The sequence below is a fragment of the Oncorhynchus clarkii genome, chromosome 17 (genome assembly GCF_045791955.1).
Source record: "Oncorhynchus clarkii lewisi isolate Uvic-CL-2024 chromosome 17, UVic_Ocla_1.0, whole genome shotgun sequence".
Lineage (NCBI taxonomy): Eukaryota > Metazoa > Chordata > Actinopteri > Salmoniformes > Salmonidae > Oncorhynchus > Oncorhynchus clarkii.
The window spans coordinates 58,194,813-58,216,231 of record NC_092163.1 but is presented as its reverse complement, the minus strand read 5'-3'; the positions used below and the strand labels follow the sequence as shown (position 1 = coordinate 58,216,231).

The window sequence follows — 21,419 nt, the reverse complement described above, 5'->3', positions numbered from 1 at the left end:
GCTATATGAAATGCAATGGAAATTAACATAATATTTACAAAAAAATAATAAAAAAAATATGTTCTATTCTGTTCTATGTAGCTTTTTACTGTATTCCATACGCATATATTTTATTGTAGAGTACGCTCTAGCTGTCACAGGTTTTCCATTGGAATGTGGAGTTTCCACAGGCCACACGCGCAGCGGTTGGCTGCACAGATTTGACAGTTCTGACAGAAATGTCAACAAACAAGCAGGCTCCGATCAACCCGGAAAAAGGAAGTGCAAGAGCCTAAAAATAGTTGTTTTGGTGTGCATTCCTGGGAATTCGACTTCAAATACAACTGATAGCAACGATTGGTGAAATCGTTTTGATAACTGCAGTAAAAGAGAGTTACTCATAAATCATTGCAATCCCTACAGGTGAGATGCTGCTCACGTTAACTGGATAGTTTACGTCGTCGAGCCGCGCGCCACTCCTGGGCTGAAGAAGAGCTGGCGAGATAACTCTTTGTTTAATGGTAGCTAGCTTGCTAACGTTACTTGTTTCTAATCTATATAATGTAAATGTGGCACGAGTCTGTTTACCTATTTTGAATGGTGGCAAGTTCCAACGTGTTTTGTACGAGTTGAAAAGTATAGCCGAGGTTGCATGAATGATGGCGAAGCAGAGCTAGTTTGAAAATCACACTGCGACATCCCGCTTGATGATACTGCTCCGGGATGATGGTTTTACTGGCTGTTTTTAGAATGATCACTAGTACAGAGTTTCACCTGAACACAATTGAACAATTGTATCACCTATCTTCAACCACATTATCCTTTGGGCTAAGTTGAGATGAGTTGAATTTCTATATAGTTATTTTTTGTAATGGGGGTAACAATTGTACATGCAGCACAATGAAGTGCTACAGTAAGCTACAATTAGCTAGCAGTGGTAATTTCTGGTATTGAGTGAACATGTTGTGGAAAGGCCCATTGTACTCCACAATGTCATTGTTTTTGCTTCATCTCTAATGTTCTCTTCTTTGTTTTTGTTGTTACACAAGCCTGGGTTGCAGCCAGATCTTATTTGTCCCTGTGTCCCCTCTGAAATGACCTGACACTGAGTGTTCACCACAATCATAAGACAATGGCGAGAATAGCATGGTATCAAGAGAAGGTAAGACATGCTGGACTTACTGACAATGTAATGAGGGTCTAAAATCCCTTACATGGTATAATAAAACTGAAGTGTGTCCATGTGTCAACAGATCGGTGCATATGATCAGCAGGTTTGGGAGAAGTCTCTGGAACAGGCTGAACTTAATGTAAGTTCATGATGTTTGGTCTAATATGCTCATATTTCACTAGCAATTAGATTAATGTCATATGTGATCAGTATTTGTTAGAAAGATAACTGTCTCTCACACAGGGCATGGACTGTAAACCAAAGAGGTCCGGTCATGTCAAGCCAGACCTCATTGATGTTGATTTAGTAAGAGGTGAGTATCCATTTATTACAAGGTGTATATGTATGCTCATTTGCACTATTTGCTTATTGGATGGATATGGTGCATGCAACACTATAGATTGTCTCTCTTCTTTTTCAGGGTCTACATTCGGCAAGGCCAAGCCCGATAGTCCATGGACGGCGTTGACCCGTAAGGGCCTGGTCAGGGTGCTCCTCTTCCCCTTCTTCTTCCAGTGGTGGATCCAGGTGACCTCCAGGTCCATCTCTACCTGTATCCTGTTGCTCTACTTCATGCAAGGTAAACTCACCTCTCACCTTAACGTTACTTTAGGAATGATGCAGATGTATGCTGTGGACCCTAAATGGGTCTGTAACTCTCAGTCCCCTAAATAGTATATTAATGGCTTTCTCTCTGTAGTGGCAGCAGCAATGTTGTACGTGGAGGTTCCTGCAGCCAGTGCTAGTGAGCAGTTGGGGCCTATGTGTCTTATGTTATTGCTGGGGACAGTGCACTGCCAGATAGTGTCCACAGAGTCCAACCGGAGCCCTTCAGTCAGTCCTGTCAGCAGCAGCAACACCAGCCCTGCACGCAGGAGGAGGTATGGTTCTTATTGCCAGTAACACACACACACTGCTAACACACACACACTGCTAACACACACACACTGCTAACACACACACACATGCTGTTCACAAACATGCTGTTCACAAACATGCTGTTCACAAACATGGTGCTCACACACATGGTGCTCACACACATGCTGTTCGTACACACCCTTTTATACACTTGCGCAAACTGCTCCCACACTGTATTACATGTTCCCTTATTTTCTCACCCTTCATTCAGGCTAAGGAAGGGTAAAGGATTAAAGAGGACAGAGGGACAGGGGAACGACAGTGACACTGAGCTGCAGCTTTGGCAGCTGGAGGAAAACCAAAGGTTGTACAGATCAGAGGAGAGAAGGGTAAGGCCAAACAAACAATGATCAGATCCTTTACCTAATCATAAAACAATGACTGTTTGAGTCAAGCAGTCATTAACAGAGTTCCAGTTTTTCCTTTTTTTCAAATGTCAACATTTGTTTCCTTTGTGTTGCCTTAGCAAACTTGTATAGAGGGTTGTAAGGCTGGGTTTTTGTCTGTGATTTACATTTTGGGACACTGGATTTGCTGTTTTATCCAGATAATTATATTTCTGTTTTTGATGTTGTCCAGACAAATCAGAGAAAGTCAGGCTTTGGGGCTTCTGATGAGCTTTCCAGTGAGGAGGAAGAGGATGATAAGGAAGCAAAACCACCCACTAGTGTAGCTGGACCAACACCTACCACTGTCCTCAGGAAGAGACACCTTCACTCCTTCTCAAATCCCTCACCACCTGAGGTAAACCCTAAGACAGTGAGTCCTGCTCTTTGTAGCCTGAGTGAAAGGTGGACATTTAGTTTGACCAGTCCTATTATTTGCACAGGAGGAAAGTAGTGGAGGTGCCAAGGACACTAAGGTGAACCCTCGTGAAGTGGAGCACCTGAGGATTGAGGGCTCGCGCCCGGCCTCTGACACAGATGATACTATGTGGGAGGATCTTCTTCAAGGGCCTGACTCCGCTTCCACTGGCAGCAGTGACAGTGAGGGGGAGGGGCAGTACTGCCCTGGCCTGACTCTTCCCCCTTCCACCACTCTCAGCAGTGATGATGAAAACCTACAGCAGGTGGGTCTACACCACCATACCCTGTCACCTAATATGTAACCTCAAAAAGGCTTAGCACACCAACTTTTTCTCCTCACAGGGCAAACTATCGTGGCTGCAGGCGTGCCACCCATCCAGAGACCGGGTCAGTGCCATCATCTGGGAGCAGGGGGAGTGCAAGAAAGCAGACATGTCAGTACTGGAAATCAGTGGGATCATCCTCACACGGGTACACCTCCTATGACCACTTCATTACACTCACTGATGCCATTTTGGTACAATTAACACACGTTCAATACAGAGTGAATGCTGGTGTGTAATGCTTTAGGGCTGGAATGGGTTTCTTAAATAGAAACACCATACTGGCTCTGTACTCTGTGCCCCATAACTCTGTCCTCCTAACAGAGGTGATATCTTCTCTGTAGGTGAAGGTGGTGGAGCAGGGCATGGGTTACCTAGCCCTGGGGGGGTTGGTCACTGCCACACTGGTGCTGCTTCCCTTTGGCTTCCGCCTGGCACAGCGGCTGGACATGACACGCCTGAGTTCCCTGTCTCTGGCTGAGCTGGCTGTCATGGCGGTGGGGCCACCCGACGCCAAGACCTACGCCTTCCTCTTCATCACCACTGTGGAGAGGCTCTGCCTTACAGGCCTCTTCTTCTTCATGATGTGTGTGGCAGAGAGGACCTACAAACAGGTCCGCATGTTAGTCCCACTGTTGTAGACTCACTACAACACAATGAATACGCTGTAAATGGTGTGGCTGTTTCTCTTTCAACAGAGGCTTGTTTTCGCCAAACTCTTCAACCACATCACATCAGCACGAAAGGCCAAAAAGTCGGAAATCCCCCACTTCAGGCTGAAGAATGTGCAGAACATTAAGATGTGGCTGTCGCTCCGCTCCTTCCTCAAGGTCTGAGTTCTTCTCACTACTCAGATGCCTTTACTTCAGCGTATGGTTTTGCCACTAGGGGAGGATGAAGCCCCTGCCCTCATTGAAATGTCCCCAAATATTTTTTCCTCATAACCACAGAGACGTGGGCCCCAGCGTTCTGTTGATGTCATCGTCTCCTCCATATTCCTCCTGGCCCTTTCTATCGCCTTCATCTTGTGTACACAGGTCAGACATATCTATAAAAAGAGTATACTTTGTTTGATAAATACACAAGATTCCAGTAAACACACCATGATTTACCATCCACATAAAAAAATACCTGTTGTAAGACCGAATGTGCATTTGTTAAGCTCCAACCTGTATAAACAGAATAGATTTAAGATAATGAGTACTCATTTTCTATATCTAACTGCCAGCTCCTAAACAGTCACCACACATTCCTGGACTCTGAGACCAACTGGGAGCTCATGGTGTGGGGTTCTTCTCTCATCCTCTTCCTGCTCCGCCTGGCCACCCTGGGCTCCGAGACCAACTGTAAATACAGCAACGTGTCAGTGCTGCTTACCGAACAGGTAAGGCCCCCTGCTATACACACACACACACACACACACACACACACACACACACACACACACAATCAGGGTTCGCATTAACGCAGGATTCTGCATTTTTTTATGCAGAAAGGGAAAGATAGAAAAAAAGATCTGCTGCATTTTATAAACACAGATTTTAAAATGCTTCTTCTTGTAAATTCTGCTCGGCTTCAGTCAGGGTTCGCTCCAAATCATGAATGGAAAAGGACTAATTTCGTGCATCAGTTGCACTTCTACACTCGGATGAAATATCTTTGCTCTTGTCATTGGATCACTAGACAGCGTTCTGACTGATGTAGGCTACTTTTCTCTGGTACTTTCCTCCGGTCTAGTTTTTCTCTGGTAGCAAGTTAAAATGCAAGATTAACTTCAAACAAAACTTCAGGAAATGTAGGCGGCTATATTATTTTTGTGATAAACATTAGAAATATGGCCATGCATCATTTTTGCAAAAAATACCTTGCTTTTTCATTGTAAGCTAACTTACTTGTGTGGCTGCTAGCAAATAGTGTTACCCTTCTGTTGTCATCTGATGAAAACAATTTTCTGCCAAATGTGTTGCACAGCCAGCTACAACTGGGTATTCCACGTGGAGAAGCTTCTAGAAACAATGGGGTAGTTCAATGCAGTAGTGAAATGCATGTGCGTGTCTCTTTTGATGTTTGAGAGAACTTGATTGATGTTGTTTTTGGCCAATGAATGCATGATGTCCGTTGAGTGTTCACTACTTTAACATAGATGTGCTATGATATTAAGCTAGTGATGTTTCAAATGTCCTCTTTGGACACGTTTACCGAAACAGTCCACTCACACCAACGTGTGTTAGCTGAGACATGCACCATAGTTCACTGCCTTGGATGGAGAAACACATTGCTAATACTAACTACACCAAGCACCTCTGCGACCTTCATTTCTTGATCATGGATATTATATTCAATCTCCTCTGGAGGACGTGTGGGTCACACGGTTACAACGGGTAAAGTAGTTCTCCGATCACAAGAACGCAGCCAAGTAGGATTCACATCAACATCAAAGCTCTTCTCTTTCCCTCTGGACATGCACAGGTGCCTTCTGGGAATAATTAAGTGCTTTGCAATAAAAGTCTTAAAGAGTACTGTCAGTAATAATGACTCAATATAGTTTCAGAATAAAAGTATGATACAAAAATCTATGCTACAACTCTATTGAAGCAAAAACTTTAATACATCTAAATTATTTTACAATTATTTTCTTATTTCAGATCAACTTGTATCTTAAGATGGAAAAGAAGCCCAACAAGAAAGAAAATTTGAACATAGTGAACAATGTTCTGAAGCTTGCAACAAAACTAATGAAAGTAAGGATGTCTCTCAACTTCAACCCATCATGACTTTTTTGACTTTAGTCAAATCTACTGGGCTGAGAGGCCTCCCGAGTAACACAGCGGTCTAAGGAACTGCATCGCAGTGCTAGCTGCGTTACTACAGATCCAGGTTTGATACCGGGCTGTATCGCAGCCGGCCGCAACCGGGAGATCCATGAGGCGACGCATAATTGGCGCAGCGTCGTCCGGGTTTGGGGAGGGTTTGGCCGGCCAGGATGTCCTCCCAGACGCATGCACAGTGACACGGTCGCCAGGTGTACGGTCACCAGGTGTTTCCTCCGACACATTGGTGTGGCTGGCTTCCGGGTTAAGCGACATTGTGTCAAGAAGCAGTGCGGCTTGACGGGGTTGTGTTTCGGAGGACGCACGGCTCTCGACCTTCACCTCTCCCGAGTCCGTACGGAAGTTTCAGCGATGGGACAAGACTGTAACTACCAATTTGGGAGAAAAAGGGGGTCAAAAAAATGTATCATAATAAATTAAAAAGAATCTACTGGGCTGGTAGTTGTTTATTCAGTATAACGTGCAGTGAAAGCATCTCTGACTGTGTTTTCATACCAACCCTTTTACAGGAGCTTGACACCCCCTTCCGACTGCTGGGGCTGACTGTGAACCCTCTCATCTATAACATCACACGCGTGGTCATCCTGTCTGCAGTCTCCGCTGTGGTCAGCGACCTGCTCGGTTTCAACATCCGAGTGAGTGGAGACACTTCTAATCCTACAATGCTGTTGCTGAACACTAATATTTTTTGCGATACAGTGAATCTTCACCTTTGTCAGAGTTGTTTTCCTCCTGGCACATGTGCATTATTTTCCAAAAGTGAGTATATATGCTGGGTTTTTAAATGTGCCCTCTTTGTTGTCTCTCTTACAGCTGTGGAAGATTAAGCCTTAATGTGAACTTGCTAAACCACTAACTGTTGGATACTGGAGACTCTGCCAACTCCTACCATCCACAGCTGGCAATCTGTGCAAAGTGTGCAAACCTACTGAGTGATCGCCTATGCATCTCTGTGCCTTCCCAGAAACATTGAACTTTAAATTACACAATACCATTGTGGTCATACACAAGCATGAGCTCTTTACAATCAATGATACACACATCCCTGGCTACGGAATCATTGTAGCCTGAACTGATCTGCTGTAGCAGTTCCAGTGCCAAGACCTGGACCTGGCCACTTCCTGGTTCTTACTCTGAGAAACAGTAGCCAATGGGTGCCTTCTGAACACTGAGAAATATGTTGACCATTTGAATGTGAACCATTTCAAGACGTGGAGAAAGGATGGAATAGGAAACAAGAACGAACAAACTGTTATGAAGTGGTTTGACATGTACTCGGCTGTTAGACAGCGTAAAATACTTTTAAGATGAAAAATGTTAATACAGATCTTCAAAATTGGTTACTGAACTAAATTGATTAATTGCTTTGTTTTATAGGAAATATTTAACTACTCTAAACCAATTTTGTGATATTTTAAGGGCAATGTGCTGTAGCTTTTATTGGGGCTTTATTTATTTGGGGTTTGTCATTATTTCATTTCATTACTGACATAATAGTACACATAGATTGTAACATTTGGACCGCCATCATGACCTTAGTACTGAAGACCATTATGTTCTGCTAAGCAACTATTCACAGATAGTGTAGTTTGATAAAAACAAATGTTAATAGGCTATAAATTAGGTTACGTTTTATTTCCTTTGATAATAAATATTTTATTATTTTACAATTATTTTATTACTGCTGTCTGGTCAGTGCACATAATTTTCTCACTTCCACTGCCTACATAAGTACATTACATAACTGTGTATATTAAGTAAAAAATACTTTAAAGAACTACAGACTTACTAAACATACATGATTCGTTTGTAAATTATGTCTGAATGTTGAAGTGTGCCCCTGGCTGTCCATAAATTAAAACATTTAAAAAGTGCAGTCCGGTTCAATGAATTCTACTTATACTTTTGATACTTAAGCATATTTTAGCAATTACATTTACTTTTGAAACTTAAGTATATTTAAAACCAAATACTTGTAGACTTTTACTCGAGTAGTATTTTACTGGGTGACTTATACTTGAGTAATGTTCTATTAAGGTCAATTTACTTGAATTAATATACATTATATGCGCATCATAAATCTTAATATTATGAAGATTACGGTAAAGAAATTGTGACGCAAATGGCACACCTCATGCTTTTCTGGCTTGGAGGACATCAACCGGGCCCGCGCCACCAACCTCAGCACAAGGACAGCGTAACACACAACAGGACTTAACAGTTGCGCCTCCGACTGGAGTGGGGCAAAAACCTCATAGAGTCAGAGGTGGCAGAACGTGCGGATTGGGAGTCAGATCAATGTTCTAATTCCCTCATCGGCTCTCATATCGCAGGTAAATTGCAATAGTTTTTGAGAGTGTACAGTAAGTAGCCTGTGCTATTTAGTTGTGAAACAACCATAGAGCCAGATAGAGGACTCTAGTGGCCAAAATGCCATTTTAGCATGGGCAGCGCCATTGAGGACATTCACCATTTTGAAGTAGTCAACTGGGTGGGACATCCTATGGATTAAGGAAGGATCACATAATTCCATCCAGGTCATTAGGTGGGTTATACTCGGGACCAATTAATTATACTTGTGAGCAAACATTGCATAATGGCAGGTGGCAGTAAATCGCCAACCTTGGCTTTATACCTGTTCAAACAACACACTCCCTTTCAGTTTGTTTACCAACTAGTAGAAAATGGAGATGGCCTCAATGGTGCTGCCTATGCTCTCATAGACGCAATAATCGGACAAATAAAATGTTGCGCCCTCTAACTATCTCCATGGAAACTACCAATGCGTCTTATCAGTGTTCCCGGCACAGACAAGTGAAACTGTCTCGAGACTGTCCGATTGGACTGCAGTAGTGTCGTCGCATAATAATATTGCCTACTGAGGTAAATGGCTTTGGCATAATTTTGCGATTCCCGGTTTTTGTTAGTGCTCTTTTGATGAGCGGATATGGCCGCGCAATACATGGTGGCTGTGAGGATGAAATGGCAGTCCCTCACTTTGCTGTGTTGCAATATGCTTGAAGGTCTTTGACAGAAAACGAAGCTGTATCCAACCTAATATAAAAGTAGTCTAATTATGTTACAGCAAATGTCAAGTCATGCCATTACTTTCTAATTCATTAGAAAATTCATCAGAATCCTAATATTTAATGAAATGGGATTTTAAGTGCATTTAGTGTGGCCTATATACACAACATGACAAAAAGTATGTGGACACCTGCCCATTGAACATCTCATTGCAAAATCATGGGCATTAATATGGAGTTGGTGCCCCCTTTGCTGCTTTAACAGCCTCCACTCTTCTGGGAAGGCTTTCCACTAGATGTTGGAACATTTCTGCGGGGACTTGCTTCCATTCTACCACAAGAGCATTAGTGAAGTCGGGCACTGATGTTGGGAGAGTAGGCCTGGCTCGGACAAACCATTTCTGTATGGACCTCGCTTTGTGCACAGGGGCATTGTCATGCTGAAACAGGAAAGGGCCTTCCCCAAACTGTTGCCACAAATTTGGAATCACCGAATCATCTAGAATGTCATTGTATGCTGTAGCGTTAAGATTTTCCTTCACTGGAACTTAGGGGCCTAGGCAAACCATCAAAAACAGCCCCAGGCCATTAGTCCTCATCCACCAAACTTTACAGTTGGCAGTATGCACTGGGGCAGGTAGTGTTCTCCTGGCATCCGCCAAAACCCAGATGTGTCCGTCGGACTGCCAGATGGTGAAGCGTGATTCATCACTCCAGAGAACGCCTTTCCGCTGCTCCAGAGTCCAATGGCAGCGAGCTTTACACCACTCCAGCCGACACTTGGCATTGCACGTGGTGATTTTAGGCTTGTGTGCGGCTGCTCGGCCATGAAAACCCATTTCATGAAGCTCCCGACTAACCATTCTTGTGCTGATGTTGCTTCCAGAGGCAGTTTGAAACTCGGTAGTAAGTGTTGCAACCGAGGACAGACGATTTGTTAAGCGCTACGCGCTTCAGTACTCGGCAGTAACATTCTGTGAACTTGTGTGGCCTACCACTTTGTGGCTGAGCCGTTGTTGCTCCTAGACCACTTTCCGCTTCAAATAACAGAACTTACAGTTGACTGGAGGTTGACTGGAGAAGCTCTAGCATGGCAGAAATTTGACAAACTGACTTGTTGGAAAGGTGGCACCCTGTGATGTTGCCATGTTGAAAGTCACTGAGCGCTTCACTAAGGCCATTTTACTGTGAATGTTTGTCTATGGAGATTGCATGGCGGTGTGCTCGATGTTATACACCTGTCAGCAACGATTGTGTCTGAAATAGCCGAATGCACTAATTTGAAGATGTGTCCACATACCATTGTATGTATTTTATATCAACATCAATTTAATTGAATATTTTTCAGATAGTGGATAAATTACTCATTCTTATTCAGGAAATATAAATACAAATGTAATATTACATAGGCCTAGACCTACTGCTAGAATAAATCAATCTTGTGTTTCAGATTGTCTGGGGCCATGCCCTTCTAGAGCCTTTGGGAACCTGGCACAACAAGGACACAACTCCACCATGTCCGCAACTATTCAGAGAGAGACTAGCTCAGAGAACTCTGCTGAAGCCAAGAAAACAGAGCTCAGAGTAAATGAGAAGAAATGCTGTAAGTAGCCCAATGATAAGCCTCCCAGAGCAACATCTTCAATGCAGGAGAGCTTTGCGCAGGCAGGATCATAGGCAAGACAGCAACAATTCCGCTGCAGTCTGGATGCTTGCTTCAGGCTGTTTTGACTGGCACATGAGTCTACAGGTGTTATTTTGTTTTGGCTTCATCTTCAAAAATGTTGCTAGTTATGATGTAAAGCTTTCCCTATGCATTGAAAGCACTTTTTTTTGTTGCTGAAGCACACATTAACAAGAACATTTGTTTAAAAGAAATACCACTGTGTTTATAATATTTTGAGAGGGATTAGTCTTCTCTGAAAATTATTCTGTTGGGCATATTTTGGGCAAATTATTCATTCTCATTCCACATTATATTTTTATCATGCAGATTATGTTGAAATCTGTTTATAATGAGCCCATATTCCATACAGTATTCAGTTTATCTGCAGTCCTGTTGCGGGCGTAATTTCTATGAGAATAGCGAGCCATGGCTTGCCAGTCCACTTTGACATATCCCTTTTCATCTAAGTATACAGTACATGGGAAATCAAGGATAAGAAATGTATCCAATGATGATTGATCATACCAACCAACAAATTTGATAGTTAAATTGTTTTGCCGTATCTACTGTATATCATTTTGTCAGGCCTGTGTATCACTTGTTACAGTACAGTATACAGTAGTATCTGAGTTAGCCTGATGCTAATGCACTATAGTATGTATGTATGTCTGTCTGTCTCTTTCTGTTCAGCATGGGCATCCTACATGACAAACTCTCCCACAGTGATTGTAATGATCGGCCTACCTGCTAGGGGAAAGACCTACATGTCTAAGAAACTGACACGATACCTCAACTGGATAGGGGTGCCAACCAAAGGTGAGTGGGGGAAGACAGCCCCTACAACATCACTTATGAAAACATTATACATGTACCTTTAAGTCTTCCATTATGACAGACTATTGATGGTGGAACCCTCTGGTGTTTGAGAACTTTTAATAAGCACTTCAGTCAAATTTAAATCACCAGTGTATTGTGTCCTACAAAGTAAATGCCTTCATTATTAGGTAAATGTCACATTTTTAATAAAAAATGTAAAGCTCCTGAGAACTGAGACGCCCCATGTTGAATAGGATCCTACTTTGAACCAGTCCCATTTCTATGATAGGAGACAACCCTAACTTAATAAACCATGTAGACACTAATACAAGCAAGTCATAAGTCTCTGTTGTTGGTGCCATTTTGTTAATTTTGTAGTGTTTAACTTGGGTGTTTACCGCCGAGAGGCTGTCAAAGCTTACAAGTCCTACGACTTCTTCAGACACGACAACAAGGAAGCCATGGAAATAAGGAAGTAAGTTATGTTTGTTTTATTCATGCAGATTCCAAACTGAGAAAGCATTCACAATTGCCATGCACACTGTTTTGATGGCACATTTTTTCATTTTTATTTGCTTAGAACTTAAGTTCACATATGACAGACAAAGTTTTCTATCAATCGTAACATGTTAGGAAAAAAACTGTAATTAATCAAGTATTGTTTCCATCAACATGGTCAGATCTGAGTCAATCTTATTACTCCAGCAGCACACCAGGTTCTCTCATGCATGATTTCACAGGTGTACTTTGCAGCCCTGGCTGCTGCGTCAATGGCTAGTCAGTTTGTGCAAGCAGATATTCAGTGTACAAAAGACCCATATTATATTAATAGAATGTGTGTGTACACACACACACCAGTTGTGGGATTCAAATGGACATTTGCTTAGTTTTCATAGTAATTTGTGATGCATTACTATTTTCCAACTAGCTGAAAGTTTTCTAAGCAAGCACTAAACTTGATCCAGAATAATCACTTAATGAGACACATCTGAATTGCCCTTTATGGACCTGTAAATGGCTTTACTGCTCTTGACAACATCACAGAATGCTGATCTAAATATATTTCTGGCACTCACTCACTCTTACAAAATGTTGCATCGGTATGTTCCCTCACTGTTCTGTCAGTGTTACTATTCAGATGTCTGTACAGAAGAAAGATAGGTATACAGTAACATTCTCGTCTACTGGACTGCTCACCATAGAATCAAACACAAAATGATACAGGGGCCTTTAAGATTGAGTATAAAAACAATATAGATATATTATCTGAGGTTGGAATGCATACCTGCCCCCTTTTCTGCAGACCACTGTTGAGCCCTTTGATACAAATTAAGACTACTGTCATTGTATTTCCCTCTCCTCTCCTACAGACAGTGTGCTCTGGTAGCCCTGGAGGATGTGAAAGGATATCTAACTGAAGAAGCAGGACAAATCGCTGTAAGGCATCTACTCTTTCCTTTAGATTCCTTTTTGTCTGTTCAATATATTTATCCGCCCATTTTGGGATGTTTGCTTTGATTAGGTATTTGATGCAACAAACACAACAAGGGAGAGGAGAGACCTCATTCTTGATTTTGGGAAAGAGAATGCATTCAAGGTAAAAATGTGCTAAATTGCCAAATATATTTTTGTGTTTGTATCTCCATATAACATTACTCTGTGTAACGACACTGCATCCAGCCCTGTGGTGAGGCAGTATATTTTAGTGGCGCAGTCTGAGCTGCTTTCTTTCCAACAGGTGTTCTTTGTGGAGTCTGTGTGTGATGACCCAGAAGTCATTGCTGCTAATATTCTGGTATGTTCCGATGTCGCCATGTGGGATTGTAATGCTTTACTATGACCCCAGGCCAGGGTCAAAACTAACCTATTTATACACTGACTATATCCTTGTCATGTCACGACTTTCATTTTTCTTTGCACGCATTCTAATGTGTCATATCTCTAAACAGGAGGTGAAGGTGTCCAGTCCAGACTACCCAGAGAGGCACAGAGAGAGAGTAATGGATGACTTTCTCAAACGCATAGAGTGCTATAAGGTTACATACCAACCTTTGGATCCCGATGAGTATGACAAGTAAGAATGACCAAAGCATATTGTCTGTCTCAGTGTATTGCAATTGAATAGGACATTGCTTCAATTAGAGGCAACTGTCCATACCGATCATCATGTATTATACCTAATAGGCATTAACGTTTGTAGTTCTCGAGAATTGCTGTAAATTTGCTGCAAGGTCAGATGAATGCCACCAGATGGAGACAGAATACTTACAGACAATTGTGTTACTGTGTGTCCCGTAGGGACCTATCCTTCATCAAGGTGGAGAATGTGGGCCGGCGCTTCCTGGTGAACCGGGTGCAAGACTACATCCAGAGTAGGATAGTGTACTACCTCATGAACATTCAAGTGCACTCTCACTCGCTCTACCTGTGCCGGCATGGAGAGAGCAATCATAACACGGAGGGCCGTATCGGAGGTGACTCGGAGCTCTCCCCAGGGGGAAAACAGGTATGTGTCCTGTCTGCCATGACAGTTAGGCCTAGTGCAGAGAGACCAGTCCATAGAGATAGAGGATTCATCTTTGTACCTGTGCCATTATAGCATCTGTGATAGCATGGGCAGCACCATTGAGGCCATCTCCATTTTGAAGTAGTCAATTTTCTTCTTCACGATTGGCTGATCCCTCCCGATGACTCAGTTGGACATGACTCCAACAGGGTAACCAGGAGGGATTAGCCAATGAAGTTGGAAGGCCCACCCTGTTGACTACATTAAAATGATGAAAACCCTCAGTGTGCTAATGCTAATACAGCCTTTTGGCAAGTAGAAGCCTCTATCAATCTCTATTGAGCAGTCAGGCATAATACTGACCTTTGTCTTTGAGTCAGTGGATCCTACCGATTTCTATTTAGATTTAGTTGAACAGCTAATGGAAAAGACTAATTAAAGCTCCTGTACTTTAAATTTGAGGAAACACTGGTAATCTGGTCATGTACTCTTAAATAGTTAATAGCAGTATAGCAGTAAATAGTTTACCATGATCATGTACAGTAAGAAGTCCCCTGATAGATGGGCCTGTTATTGACACCAATCTCTCTTTGCCCTTTCTGGTCCAGTTTGCCCATGCCTTGCGCGGCTTCATCGAGGAGCACAAACTGTCGGACCTTAAGGTGTGGACAAGCCAGCTGAGACGTACCATCCAGACTGCTGAGGAGCTGATTGTGCCCTACGAACAGTGGAAGATCCTCAACGAGATAGATGCTGTCAGTACTGACTTTCCCTCTGATTTATCACTGGTCTAAAGTAATGAATAACATGATGGTTTAATTTATGTAGACACCATTTGTGATTAAAATGAATTTCATCTTTGATAAAGGACTTGTTATATTCATTGTTTGAATAATAAGTAATGATTGATCATTATCTGGCAACTCAACTGCCAAGGCACATTTTCCAGAGTTCTCTCTTTCCCATCTGTTAGGGTGTTTGTGAGGAGATGACGTATGATATGATCCAGAACTCCTTTCCAGAAGAGTTTGCCCTGAGGGACCAAGACAAGTACCACTACCGCTACCTAGGAGGAGAGGTAAAGTCCTACTCCCTTACCACAATATGGGGCCCTTATCTTGTTAGGGATAGCTAAAGCTCAGTGTGTCCCTTCTCCCCACCTGTAGTCCTACCAGGATCTAGTGCAGCGGTTAGAGCCTGTCATCATGGAGCTAGAGAGACAAGGCAATGTGCTGGTCATCTGTCACCAGGCTGTCATGCGCTGCCTGCTAGCCTACTTCCTGGACAAGAGTGCAGGTGGGTGAGCACACACCATACAGTACACACTTGCTTGTGTCACAAACACCAGAAGTCATTGATACTTTTTTTTTAAACTATGTATTTCGTAGATGACCTACCCTACCTGAAATGTCCACTGCACACAGTGCTCAAGCTCAGCCCTGTTGCCTATGGTAAGACTTTGCGTTCATTAGACTTACGGCAGAATAAATTGACAATTACATTGTGTTATGTTCACATCTGATGGAATTCTTCTATCACCACTAGTAAACTCAGCAAAAAAAGAAACGTCCTCTCACCGTCAACTGCATTTATTTTCAGCAAACTTAACATGTGTAAATATTTGTATGAACATAACAAAATACTGCAACTGAGACATAAACTGAAGAAGTTCCACAGACATGTGACTAACAGAAATTGAATTATGTGTCCCTGAACAAAGGGGGGGGGGGTCAAAACAAAAGTAACAGTCAGTATCTGGTGTGGCCACCAGCTGCATTAAGTACTGCAGTGCATCTCCTCGTCATGGACTGCACCAGATTTGCCAGATCTTGCTGTGAGATGTTACTCCACTCTTCCATCAAGGCACCTGCAAGTTCCCGGACATTTCTGGGGGGAATGGCCCTAGTCCTCACCGTCCGATCCAACAGGTCCCAGACGTGCTCAATGGGATTGAGATCCGGGCTCTTCGCTCTTCGTGTAAATCGGCAGTTGTTGTCTCCATTCTGTACCTGTCCCGCTGGTGTGATGTTCGGATGTACCGATCCTGTGCAGGTGTTGTTTCACATGGTCTGCCCCTGTGAGGACGATCTGCTGTCCGCCTGTCTCACTACCGCTGTCTTAGGCGTCTCATAGTACAGCCATTGCGAATTTATTGCCCTGGCCACATCTGCAGTCCTCATGCCTCCTTGTAGCATGCCTAAGGCACATTCACGCAGATGACCAGGGACCCTGGGCATCTTTCTTTTGGTGTTTTTCAGAGTCAGTAGAAAGGCCTCTTTAGTGTCCTAAGTTTTCATAACTGTGACCTTGATAGCCTACCGTCTATAAGCTGTTAGTGTCTGAACGACCATTCCACAGGTACATGTTCATTAATTGTTTATGGTTCATTGAACAAGCATGGGAAACAGTGTTTAAACCCTTTACAATGAAGATCTGTGAAGTTATTTGGATTTTTACGTATTATCTTTGAAAGACAGGGCCTTGAAAAGGGGACGTTTCTTTTTTTGCTGAGTTTAGTTTGACAATTAGGAATGGGTAACATGAATTTATCTCTGCAACTATCCCCAGGCTGTAAAGTGGAAATGTTTTACCTTAACGTGGAGGCAGTGAACACACATCGCGACCGACCACTTGTAAGTAACATTGCATGTTATCCTCAGTGGCAAGGCTTTGCTCCTTTTTGTCATCCCTGCTCTGTTCTGCTCACATATCACATGCTTCACGGAACCTCTTTAACCAAACTAGCTCAAGCTATGTCTGGATAAATGAGTAGTTAGTGTGACTTTAGATTTAACTGGTACGAAGCTATGACTGATCACCTTTCCCTGCTTGCGAACACCGACACCACTAAAACAATAAAGCTGCATAATACATTTTTTTCTAGAGCAAGTCTTTACATATTTTTTTTTAGGTTTGCACTAGCTTATTAGTTAGCTAGCTAGATAACGTTAGCTTGCTAACTGACAAGGCAGTTACACATTCTTCATATGAAACAAACGGGGTGGTAAGTGCAGCACAATGCACACAACACTAAATAGTTTACCAATCTAGCAATCTGGCCACTGTAGCTAGTAAAATGATAATTAATTAATTATTTTCCATGAAGCAGCTGCCTGTAGCTGGCTGCTGAGAGTCAATGCATTGTCTTAACTTTACCTAGCTAGCACAACATCTCGCTAGCTAGCGAATAATGCTAACCATAACATTAGCCAGCTAGCAAAAAATGTATCTATGGGCTGTAGTGACCATGGAGAGTGAATTAAATTGTTCATTTGTCATCTTGCTAGTGAGTTATCTAGCTGTGGCCATCTAGCTATATCAACAAGGGCTGTCTAAAACAATAGTAACATTAGCGCCGCTAGCTATATAGCTAGCTAATATTGGGCCGCTTGAACTCGTTGTGACTGTAGACCATAAAACAACATGCATTTCCAAATAACGCTACTGCCACCTTCTGTTTTGGACTATTTTAACAAGGCTGAGGGGCTGATGACTTCAAGATCTTTGCTGTGTGAACACAAAAGAGAGAAGTGCTAAGTAGTCGACAGGCAAACGTTTCACAATCCTACCGGTGTGTCTGAGCTATTAGTGAGATGCCATAGACAATATTTGAGAGGAGCAGAATTAAGTGGAATCGGTTTAACTATGCAGAATCAACTTTTTCATATTCCATAGCAAAAGTTATATTGTAGTGGTTGGTCAAGGAGAACGATTATTTGATTGCTGTGTATTGGGGAATTGTCCCAGTCACGCTGTGTGTTCCCGGGTCTCTTTCTTTAATGCACCTGGTGTTTCCCCATCTCCAACCAGGATAAGGTCCCGAGGGACCCAGCTCCCATCCGGCGGAATAGTTACACCCCCCTGTCCAGTCACGACCAGTTCAAGCGGCCCAGGCTCTACAGTGCCGGCAACCGTCCCTGGCTCCCCCAACGGCCCACCCCATCGGCCCTGCAGTTCCCCGAGATGCCAGAGGGGGTGCTGCAGCAAAGCCAAGTTAGTGTCAGAAATGGATGATGCCCTCTTAATTAGTCACTCATAATTCAACTCAGTCCCCTCCCTCCTTCCACCTACCACCCAAGCCAATCCCTTCTTTATCCATAGCATCCCATCACCCTTAAATCCCCTTGATAATTCAGACTCTGTAATAAAAACAGAGTGGACGTCTCCCTGACATGCTGTGGTCTTGTTGGTGGCTTCCCCTCTTTATATTATGTCTGTCTCTCCCCCAACATCAGCTGTTTGTCTTTACATGGCCTCCCCTTTTCTTCATGGGCTGTGTCTCCATCTTGAATATGCACAGCACTATGCCTGTCCTAAATAAACTGCACCACTAACTTCTACTCATTTACATCTTATGAATAAATCACTTAAGTACCATTACAGATGATACACAGTTCAAAAGTTTTCCAGTAACCAGGTGTTATACATTAGTCATATGGTGATCTTAGGAGAAACATGCACTGAACAACAATTAGCGTCAGAGATTAATGCCATACAAGGGTCGTAAATATAGACATGTTATTGTTTTGAGATGCATATTCAAAGTTGCTGTTGTGATCCGAGTGTGTTGGTTCGCTTTGCTTTGTTGTGAGTTCAGTGCTTCAGCTAGTCTCCCCATTTCTATCTCTTCTGTCTCTTCCCTTTCTGTGTCGTCACAGCCTCGGATAGGAAGCTGTTGTCTGTGAGTATTTAAGATAAATTCCCGCAGAACTCCACCAATTTCATTTCTGTTTTCACATGAGATGTCATCTCAATAAGACAATGGGGTATGTATAGCATATTTTTTGTTGTTGTTGAATTTTACCCCTTTTTCTCCCCAATTTTGAGGTATCCAATTGTTTAGTAGCTACTATCTTGTCTCATCGCTACAACCCGTACGGGGGTTGGGCTTGGGAGAGACAAAGATTGAAAGTCATGCGTCCTCCGATACACAACCCAACCAAGCCGCACTGCTTCTTAACACAGCGCCATCCAACCTGGAAGCCAGCCGCACCAATGTGTCGGAGGAAACACTGTGCACCTAGCAGCCTTGGTTAGCGCGCACTGTGCCCGGCCCGCCACAGGAGTCGCTGGTGCGCGTTGAGACAAGGATTTCCCTACCGGCCAAACCCTCCCTAACCCGGACGACGCTAGGCCAATTGTGCGTCACCCCACGGACCTCCCGGTCGCGGCCGGTTACGACAGAGCCTGGTCGCGAACCCAGAGTCTCTGCAGTACAGCGCCCTTAACCACTGCGCTACCCGGGAGGCATGTATAGCATCTTAAACTGATATCATACAGTATGATGCTTCATCATAATTTCAGTGCAAGGACATACACTTCACTACTAATAGTACTAATAATTTCGTTCCCTCTTTGTTTTATAATGATGATGGTGTATCAGGAGAAAAAATTTCCCTAGCAGGGATGCTTCTTTTCATTGGTCTCTCTGAGGCAAAACACTAGTAGTAATGTAAGACCTGTCTTCAAGACAATAATTGGTCAGAGTGTTTGGACTCGTGTTAACCATCGACTGAGAATATTAATCATGTCTGTTTCTGTTTCAAGGACTCCCTGTGTGAAGGAATCGACTATGACAGCCCGGAAGAAACTAGTGGCTGTGTCCGCTTCTGAGTGACTATGAAGTCACCTTCAAGTTCAGCTGGTGCCTCAGTCTATCCCTGTGACACTGAAGTTCTGCTCATCCTATCCTCCATGTCCCTATGGCCTTCCACATCATATAATAATTTCCCTGCATGCCAAATATCTGAAACCACTGGTGGCACAACTATAACACTTCTTTCATGTATGCCAATAGAGATCCAACATGATGCCTTATGTGTATCAGAGACCCTTTATGTCTTGTTGAATATATGTGGCAGCATGTTATGGTATCATGAAATCCTTTCCCACTACTGCAGCATAAAGCATTTTTGCCAATAATCAGATATATCCATGTTAGCCATCACATGACATGAACACAGAAAAACATAGTAGGATAATTTGATATTGTGGTCATATATGGTTTGTGTGGAACCATTTACAATAATTTACAATAAGAATATACTGTATATTAGAAGTTAGTCCAGTGCTCTTAAAAGGGAAGTTGTCATGTAAATGAATGTATTTATCTGTCAATTACTTACTGTCTTCAGATAACATAAAGGAGTAACAGAAATATGTAAACATGGAATAAGAAAAGTACTACGGTCCTAATTATCATAGTGTAGCTTCAATACCTTTCTTATGAAATTCTTGCTGAATTGTCCCTTTGATTATATTCATGGTTGAGGAAATGTTTTACACTAGTATATTTTTAAGCAACTCAAAGCTTATTTGAGAACCTTGCCTTTTAACCAATTATTACAGACATGCGACTATTAATAAATGTAGCTTGTTAGCCATTACCACTGAAACCAAAACTGTGCAAATATCCCATATTTTAACAGATGCTCTGAGATACTTGAAGGAAATATTTGACATAGTCATGGTGTGATAAGATGTTTTTCTCATCAAGTATTCTTAATAGGATATTGATATGTAGAATAACAGAAGAATGTTCAGTGGCTGTATATTAGATATTGAGATGTTGCTATTTGTATGAATGTGTTTGGCATTCTGCTGTGTTTTGAGTTGGTTTGTGTTGAATGTTTTCATTAATAACCTGCATAAAGTGATGAGATTTCTGGCAATTTGCACCAAAAGCCACTAGTCAGTAGGGGCACACAATATCCTTTTAATTTAGATAAAAGGTATGCTATTACGCACACCCAATTATTCCAATGACTCTGTGAACTACAGTCACAATTATTTATGATTTTTTTTGCCTGTGCCTTTTGGGGCATGTTGAAAGCCTTACTAAAAAGTAATCTGTTCTGTGCATAATCTGTATATAATCATACACAAGAAGGTTCCAAAGAAATGTCAAGAGTTGTGACTATATATTTGATACGTTTTCCAAGGATAGCCTGCTCAGCTCAAGAATGTACTGTACTCAAAACCCGGCTGCAGTATTATTCTCGTGAATGTTGTCATGTAAAATGTTGCCTGTTGATATGGACTTCATTGCGTCAATTAGCTGGTTTAGCATAGTTTAATTGTATTTAAGATGTAACTGTATTAAAGAGTCATTAAATATGTAAAACAGGTGTAATTTATTGTCTCATTTTTCTGTGTGAGTTTTGGGGAAGGAGGGGGTGGCATGTTTCAAGTTAATTTGCCTACGCTCAAGATAACTATTAAGCACTATGCACACAAGCATAGACTAGCAGATAAGAGCCAGTAACCGAAAGCTCGCTGTTTCTTATCCCTGAACTGATTAGGTGAAAAATCTGCCTTGAGCAGGGCACTTAACCCTAATCGCTCCTATAAATTGTTTGGATAAGTGTCTGCTACAAT

The 21,419-nt window shown here is 42.4% G+C and overlaps 2 protein-coding genes across 7 annotated transcripts; both read left to right on the top strand.

Moving 5' to 3' along the window:
* Nucleotides 1-205: 205 nt before the first annotated feature.
* On the top strand, nt 206-7,904 carry LOC139371177 (protein PHTF1-like). 4 transcript variants are annotated; one of them, XM_071111335.1, is made up of 17 exons: nt 206-500; nt 1,029-1,141; nt 1,233-1,289; nt 1,394-1,463; nt 1,572-1,730; nt 1,851-2,031; nt 2,280-2,397; nt 2,648-2,812; nt 2,898-3,137; nt 3,217-3,345; nt 3,542-3,811; nt 3,896-4,027; nt 4,148-4,234; nt 4,426-4,581; nt 5,843-5,938; nt 6,538-6,663; nt 6,842-7,904. In XM_071111335.1, the coding sequence occupies exons 2-17, from the start codon at nt 1,112-1,114 to the stop codon at nt 6,860-6,862; spliced, it is 2,037 nt and encodes a 678-aa protein (XP_070967436.1). In that variant the 5' UTR covers nt 206-500; nt 1,029-1,111; the 3' UTR covers nt 6,863-7,904. The 4 variants fall into 4 exon arrangements, 3 of the variants coding, with proteins under 3 accessions (XP_070967436.1, XP_070967438.1, XP_070967437.1); XR_011627213.1 differs by having other exon boundaries at nt 227-500; nt 5,843-6,392; XM_071111336.1 differs by having other exon boundaries at nt 253-402.
* Nucleotides 7,905-8,171: 267 nt separating this feature from the next.
* LOC139371178 (6-phosphofructo-2-kinase/fructose-2,6-bisphosphatase 2-like) lies at nt 8,172-21,174 on the top strand. Of its 3 annotated transcripts, XM_071111341.1 has the most exons (17): nt 8,187-8,361; nt 10,505-10,657; nt 11,411-11,536; nt 11,915-12,011; nt 12,907-12,973; nt 13,059-13,133; nt 13,275-13,331; nt 13,486-13,610; nt 13,835-14,042; nt 14,651-14,797; nt 15,016-15,120; nt 15,209-15,338; nt 15,431-15,493; nt 16,611-16,675; nt 17,853-18,035; nt 18,701-18,723; nt 19,590-19,888. In XM_071111341.1, exons 2-17 carry the CDS (start codon nt 10,570-10,572, stop codon nt 19,657-19,659), a joined length of 1,629 nt encoding a protein of 542 aa, XP_070967442.1. In that variant the 5' UTR covers nt 8,187-8,361; nt 10,505-10,569; the 3' UTR covers nt 19,660-19,888. The 3 variants fall into 3 exon arrangements, with proteins under 3 accessions (XP_070967440.1, XP_070967442.1, XP_070967441.1); XM_071111339.1 differs by lacking the exon at nt 18,701-18,723 and having other exon boundaries at nt 8,172-8,361; nt 19,590-21,174; XM_071111340.1 differs by lacking the exon at nt 18,701-18,723 and having other exon boundaries at nt 11,444-11,536; nt 19,590-21,167.
* The last annotated feature ends 245 nt before the right edge of the window (nt 21,175-21,419 follow it).

Coding starts and splice junctions, on each gene's coding strand:
- LOC139371178 (XM_071111341.1), top strand. CDS start 10,570: ATGTCCGCAACTATTCAGAGAGAGACTAGCTCAGAGAACTCTGCTGAA. Junction 13,134..13,274: donor GGAAAGAGAATGCATTCAAG/GTAAAAATGTGC, acceptor TCTTTCCAACAG/GTGTTCTTTGTGGAGTCTGT. Junction 14,043..14,650: donor TCTCCCCAGGGGGAAAACAG/GTATGTGTCCTG, acceptor TTTCTGGTCCAG/TTTGCCCATGCCTTGCGCGG.
- LOC139371177 (XM_071111335.1), top strand. CDS start 1,112: ATGGCGAGAATAGCATGGTATCAAGAGAAG. Junction 1,464..1,571: donor TGATGTTGATTTAGTAAGAG/GTGAGTATCCAT, acceptor CTTCTTTTTCAG/GGTCTACATTCGGCAAGGCC. Junction 4,028..4,147: donor CGCTCCGCTCCTTCCTCAAG/GTCTGAGTTCTT, acceptor TCATAACCACAG/AGACGTGGGCCCCAGCGTTC.